Genomic DNA, 6,900 nt, shown 5'->3' with positions numbered 1-6,900 from the left:
TCCCTGGGGCAATGAGATCGGCTTCTCTGCCGCAGTCACTGAATGTTCTCTATGGGGTGGAAGCCAGAAAGAGGCAGGGACACAGGAAAGGGATGGAATGGGAGTGGGCATAGCAGGGGCAGGAAGAAATGGGGTGGAGGTTTGGGGGAAGGGGTGGAGTGGGGACAGGGCTGGGGTTGGGGGGGTGTTATCCCAGGCCCCACACATCCCTAGGGATGGTCGTGTGCCTCCGCCGCTCCCGTGTCTTAGGGACACAGTCTGAGCTGGGCCCCTACCCCCAGCACCCAGAGCCAGGGTCGGATTCTCTCCCCAGGGACGGAGCCCGGCGGGAAAGTGAAGATCGGGGCCTCGTCACCAGCATCGATAAATGTCACCTGCCCCCGGTCACAGTCCAGACAAACCCGGATCCTGCTGGGGACCCAACTCAGGGGCAGGGGGGTCGCAGGGGAGGTGAGAGCCCAGAACTGATCCAATACATACCCCACAGCCCAGATCCCCTCTTCGGGGCGGATCTCTCCCCTCCTCCTCACAGACTCTTTGGCCACCCCCACAACCCAACCTCCCCTATCCCCCACCTCCACCTCCCAGCAATGTCTCCCCAAGGTGAATCCCTCCCAGCCCAGCACGGAGGGCTCAGTGTCAAATCTCTCAGGGTTGTCAGGCAGATCCTGCTGTATTTCTTCCCACTTTACACTTCTCAAATCCTCAGACAAGACAAGGTTGGGATGAGCCGTGTCTGGATCCAGAGTCACATTCGCTGAGGGGAAAGAGAATCAGAGCGTTAGGGGCAGAGCTCAGCCCTGGGGGAGGCTGGGACCATTTCTCAGACTGCCCAGAAGCCCCGTCCTGGCTGGGACAGGCCTGGATCCCAGGGAGCTGCCTCTGTCCTGGGCACCTGAGACTGAGCAGGGACGTCACTGCAGCTCCTCAGTCTGTTTCTCATTTGCCTGAAGAAGCTTCAGCTCCCAGCTTCCCCTGCTGGGGCTGCTCCATTCCAGCGGCAGAGACACTGGGGTAAAGGAGTGGGATGTGTCAGCCCTAAGAGCACAGAGATTTCTACTCATTCCTCTCAATTTAGTATTAAAACTTCTGTGAATGTCCATGAGAACCCCATGGTCAGAGTTAAGGGTGTTTGGATGCTGCTCAGTGAGTGATTCTGTTCATCAGCGTAGGCAGGAACTCAGCACTAAGGTCGGTGTCAGGATCTTTTGTGTGACTTCTGCTCGGGATCTCCTCTGTATTTCATGGTTTCACTGTGGTGCTGGGTGTGTCGTGGCTGGTGTTGGTTTGGTTGGTAACTTTAGGTACAATGTGTTTTTATGGGAATTTTTTCATAATTTAAAGACAATTTCCATCTGCAACCTCACCCTGTGTGTGTGCTCCTAGGGATCCCGCTTTTGTTGTCTCTAGTGCAGACGGCAGAGTGTCTGGAGGGGGAAAAGGAGAAAAGAGACAAGATTTCCTGCTTTCATGTTTATAACGATATCCCCTCTCTTAACTGACCTAACTTGGTTTGAATTTTGACAGAAACAGAGAGGGACAGGGACACACTCAGATCTTTAGTAAATATAAATGAATCTGAAACCTTCTTCCTCTCTCATTCAGGCATCTCACAGCAATGAAATCAACAGCCATTAGGTCTCACAACCACCCTCAGAGATACAGTCTGTAAGAGAGATTTCCTTTCCCCTCATCATCCCCTCCCACCCTCCAGACCCCAGCTGGTTTGTCTCATTCACCTATTGCCTTTTGTCAGACCCGAGACCCAGATCCTGCAAAGACTTCAGCACACTTTTGTCCCTTTGACATTAATGGGATGTTAAGAGTTTGCAGGGTCAGGGCTTGCAGTTGTAGGTCTCTTGGGTTTATTCACTCAGCATCTCTACAGAGCTCAGCACAATGGGGCCCTCGCCCTCCATAGAAAAATAAAATCATTTTATAAGTGTCGAGATTGGAGCTGGGAGAGTGTTGGCTCAATGGGCCAGATTCACCCTCATTGGCAGAGAGAGAGAGAGGGGGGCAGTTTGTGATTCCCCCAGTCAGTGGCTGCAGAGGCCTGTGCAGACCTTGGCACAGGCTAGGGATGTCCTGAGATGCAGCCAGAGTAGCACCCTGTGTCTGTGACGCCCACAGGCTTTGCAAGTTGGGAGAGAAAATCAGGGACTCAAAATTAGGCCATTTTGCTAAATTTGGGCCTCAATGTTGTGACCTTTGCTAACTCATGAATGAATGTGAGACGTCCTGGCACCTGTTATACCAGCTCAAATACTTTCCACCTGTCATTCAATAGATACGACCCAAGTGGCCAGAGCCCGTCCCCTCCCACGGTCTCAGAGGCACGTCCTGCTTTCCCCTCCTAGATCCCTTCTCAATACCTTTGAATTTCCTCAGAATCTCCATTAGGGCAACAGTTTTCTGAGAGAAATAGTTGAGTCTCACTTCCAGTTCAGGAGAAATGTCCACTGGCTGCTGGAACTTCTCCTTCTTACACCTGGAAAGAAAATTTCACATTCGTATATTTCATTTAGAGACATTTGTTGTTAGTGAAAGCTGCTGCTCTAATGGGCCTGGAATGAGAGCAGGTGCAGCACAGGCTGTGGTTGTGAAATCTTCTGCCAAAGGTCTCATTAATATTCTTCAACTCTGGCCTGGAGAGATCAGCTCTGGGGATGATAAAAGGGGAATTTAGTCTCTATGGCCAATTCACTCCTTGGCCTCCATGCTCTAGGGACAGGAGGTTCCCAGGTGAAGTGCTGTAGAAATCTGTCCTCTAGACTGAGACACCAATTCCCCCATCCCCAGCTCATTCCACACAGGGCTCCAAACAGCCCTCAGGTGGGAAAGAGTCTTGATCGCTGCTGCCCTGGGCTGAATAGTGACCAGGGCCCCAGCAGTGACAGGCCCATAGTCCATCCCCACAATCCTGAGGCAGCCAGTCCCTCAGGGAGGTGACATCTCTAGGAAACACTTGAGGTCAGTCCTTCCCACCGAATGGAAAATTCCAGAGTCTTCTGTAAAATTGTGAGAAACTCAGGATGAAGTTGATCAGAAAGATTTGTATCCAACATGTGACCTTCCCCACACATTTTGCTGTAGAGCCCTGGGGAGATGCGGTGCTAACATCATCACCACCACCATCACCCGGCTCTTTCCCAGCATTGTCAAGTGTGAGGGCGAGTGAGAGAGCCACGTACCTCCTCAAGGTGCATCTGACATCCTAGGGGAGAGAGAGAGAGAAAAAAGAATCTCAGGTCCCACTTGACACAAGCAGTGGATCCTAGGGAAGAGATTTTACAAATATAGGGAAAAGAGGCCATGGATTCCCTGAGCTAATGGGGCTTTCCCTTCTCTCATATCTCTGTGTCTGTAACTCTGCAATGACCAATAATCATTCACATGTCAGCAATGCACATGCCGAGTTACAGTGAGATCTCTGACCCCAGTGCTTATGATTCAGGAGCCCTCCCTTCCCTGTGTGGGGATCTGGGATGTTTCTAACTCAGTCTCACCTGCAGGAATTCACTCGCTGGCTTCTGACACTTCCCTTCCAGCTCACTGATCAGCTCACTGAGATGGGAAATCTCCTCGGAGAGTTTGGTGTTATTTTCATTCCATATCTTCACTATCTCCTTGTCCATCTTTTCCAGCCGGACCAGCAAAAGTCGCTCTTGTTCCTTCAGGAACTGCCTCAGTTGCTGAAATTCAGAAACAATTTTCTGCCTCTCCTCTTGTATCTGTTTCTGTAAGGCAACAGGGAAAGGGCTGGTCAGGGACATGGAAGCAGCCTGGGGTCTTTTATGGCAGTGCTGAGTGTGCAGGAGGGAGAATTTCTTTGCAAACCTGATTTCTGACGCTTGATTCTACCCTTTGGTTACTTGGGAGAGGATTCTCTCACACCTCTTTCATGTCTCCCCAATGTTTCTGGAAAGGGATGTTTCCATGTCTGACATGCTTAGGACACTGTGTTATCAATGGCCTCTGAGAATGGAGATCCAGAGCAGCAGGAGGCAGGACTCAGCATTACAGTGGCAGAAGTTCCAAGGGGGAAAAAGAATCAAATAATTCTGCCTCATTTCTTGCATTGTTGACACAGGGAAACCATAAGGGCTAGAAATTAACTCATTCACTGACACGAGAGCTTAGATTCTGCACATGAACCTAACACAGAAAATCTAGGATCATGGAGAAACATACTGATGCCCACATTCATCAAGCCCACAGAGGAATCTTCCTACAAACAGATCTCTCACCACAAGTCTCTGCAGGTCAGTAACAACAGGCACCTACCAGATACTCCCGGCTTTTCCCCTCTCCAGTGTCTTTAAATCCCAGGAGCTTTTCTCTCTCTTCCCTCAGAGTCTTCAACTGGGCCTGGATTTTTTCCTGTAGAAAGAGAAATGATTTGGGCAGTTTCATTCTGAGGGTTCAGAAGGGTGTGTAGGGGGATGTTTTCCCACTCAAACCCAAGGTTACTGTTGGTCCTAATGGGTTTATGACATCACAGCCACCAAGGGAATGAAACCGAACAATGGAAATAGGGAGAATGTCATATTCTGACTTGTTTCCAATTCAGTCTTTTTATAAATTAGAGAGACCTCAATTATCCGAGTTTGACTGGTATTTATTCATTCACTAATTAGTAGCATAGCCCATAACAGGAAACTGGAGTCACATGGTGGTGAATTAAGTAAGGTGGTTTTCAGGAGATTACCGAAGTGATACAAATCCCAGAAACCACCGGGGCTGCAAATATGGGCGGGGATTCTCCAAGGAGCCCAACTCCCAACTGAATTTCAGCTCTGAAACCCTGGGGACTGCACTGGTGCAACAGACCTGGTCTGAGCATTAGGGCAAACTCCCAACACTCAAATATAGACTGGCCTGGCTGCCGCTCTTGTGTTTTAAGCCTCACTGATCATTCAACAGCTTTTGGTCTGTAAAAAGTTCCTTTGTTTCACCAGTGGAAGGTGGGTTTGACAAGGATTCAGCTTCTCAGGTAAAGGTTTCCCATGTCAGGTATCTTAAAAGACTTTATCTTTTTGCCTTTCTTGCCGCTCTGCCAGATCATTTATTTTTAATAGCAGCTCCCATACAGTGAAGGCTTTGCAGAGCGGCATGATACAGGTACAGTTGTGATGGGCAATTTGCAGTGAAATTAATCTGTAATTAAAATCTAAAGTTATTGCCTATTAAACTTGACAGCAATTCCCTACCTTGTACTCCTGAGCAGCCTCCTGTATGGGAACCACCGTGTGAGCGCGGTGAGCCCGGGATCTGTCGCACACCACACAGATGGGGGTTTGATCCTCTTCACAGAACAGTTTCAGAGCCTCCAGGTGTTCCCCACACACCCCGTCCCCTCCTGCTCCCTTTGCTGCTTGTAAACTCAGTCGCTTGGTGATTGCTACCATGTTTGCCAACTGCCTGTTTGGCCTGAGGTTTCCCTGTTGTACAGTTTCTCTGCACTGAGGGCAGGAGGCGGCTGTAGCCAATTGCTCCCAGCCCTGGACGATACAGGCTCGGCAGAAATTGTGCCCACAGTCTATGATCACTGGGTCCTTAAAATACTCCAGACAGACAGGACAAGCAACTTCATGCTGGAGATGTTCCACAGGGTCCTCTGTGGCCATGACTCTCTCTGGGCTGTGCAACAGGGCTGGTTTCACTTTCCTGCGCTCAGGAATATGCCCCCCCTGCAGCAGCAGCAATTGGGTGTTGCCCTTCCTGGAACTGACTCAGGCTGGTTGCTGGGGTGCAAACAGACAACAGGTAACATTCCAGCCCGGGAGGCTTCAGTGAGAAATGCATCACTAGGGCCCCTTTGCTCCAGAGCTTCACATCAGCATCCCCTGTCATAAAGAGCTGGCATGAGCAGGGGCTGTGTGTCTGGAGTGATATTTAGGCTTGAAAGAATTATTTTTATATATTTTATATGTAAGCAGAGTCAGGATGAGCCCCACCCTGACATCTGGTGGTAAATTATGGGGAGTGCGGAAAGTGTTGCATTGGTATTTCGGTTATTTGCATGGGCACTCCCACCCCACTTAGCATACCGCAAAGCAGCATGGGATGGTTATTTTCACAGCTGTGGGAGCCCCAATTTCGTTGTTATTGGGGCAGGAGGAATGAAATGTTGTCACCCTGATTGGGTAAATGGGGAACTACAAAATTGTCTTGTGATGGGGGGTTTCATTGTCAGCTGGATAGCGCTTGCTAGATGGGGCACATGGGTTCCAAAACCCATTGAAAGGAGAGAGGCTGGGGACAGGTATTTGTACTTGGTGGTGCAGGCTCCTTGTGTGAGTCAGAAGTACCAGTTCCACCTATGCTTCTCTCCACTGTGGAATGTCAGAGTTAACTTTTGATTCCCTTAAGAATCTAGATGCAGGTTACTGAGCTGAATTCACTGGTACTGGGGCTCCCCTACTATGAGCTGAAATCACTGAAGAGCTGGACTTGCTGAGCTGAGAGCACTGTGCTAATGAGTGGAGCTGAAATCACTGAAGAGCTGGACTTGCTGAGCTGAGAGCACTGTGCTAATGAGTGGGGGAGCCTGAAGCAATACTGGCAGAGCAGAGTGGAGCAGTTTGTGCAGCCACTGGGTGAGTGGAGCTGAGCAGCTCGTGAGGACGGCTGGAGCGGATCACAGGACAGCTGGTGGACCAGAGCAGCTGGCAGAGTGGAGCAGCCCACAGAGTAAGCGGAGCTGAGCTGTTTGGGGGACAACTAGTGGAAGCAGAACCCCACGAAGAGGCAGGGCAGTTGGCCCCGAACCACGTAAGGTGCCCCTTTCTACCTAGGCTGGGGAGGGGGACCTCTGCAAAGAGACTCTTGAACTCTGGGCTGCCTGACCCGGGACAGAGACTTTTGAATTGTGGGACTTTTGGGACTGTGGGTGAT

General features: G+C 50.2%; 1 protein-coding gene across 1 annotated transcript; it reads right to left on the bottom strand.

The window, feature by feature from the left end:
- Positions 1-209: 209 nt before the first annotated feature.
- LOC123345306 (zinc finger protein RFP-like) lies at positions 210-5,630 on the bottom strand. The gene is made up of 7 exons (XM_044982082.1): positions 5,214-5,630; positions 4,288-4,383; positions 3,510-3,740; positions 3,195-3,217; positions 2,376-2,491; positions 1,368-1,427; positions 210-757 (listed from the first exon to the last, which is right to left on the bottom strand). The coding sequence occupies exons 1-7, from the start codon at positions 5,628-5,630 to the stop codon at positions 246-248; spliced, it is 1,455 nt and encodes a 484-aa protein (XP_044838017.1). The 3' UTR covers positions 210-245.
- Positions 5,631-6,900: the final 1,270 nt, after the last annotated feature.

Source organism: Mauremys mutica, chromosome 12 (genome assembly GCF_020497125.1).
Source record: "Mauremys mutica isolate MM-2020 ecotype Southern chromosome 12, ASM2049712v1, whole genome shotgun sequence".
Lineage (NCBI taxonomy): Eukaryota > Metazoa > Chordata > Testudines > Geoemydidae > Mauremys > Mauremys mutica.
The sequence above is the reverse complement of the archived record's forward strand: the minus strand, read 5'-3'. Positions and strand labels throughout refer to the sequence as shown.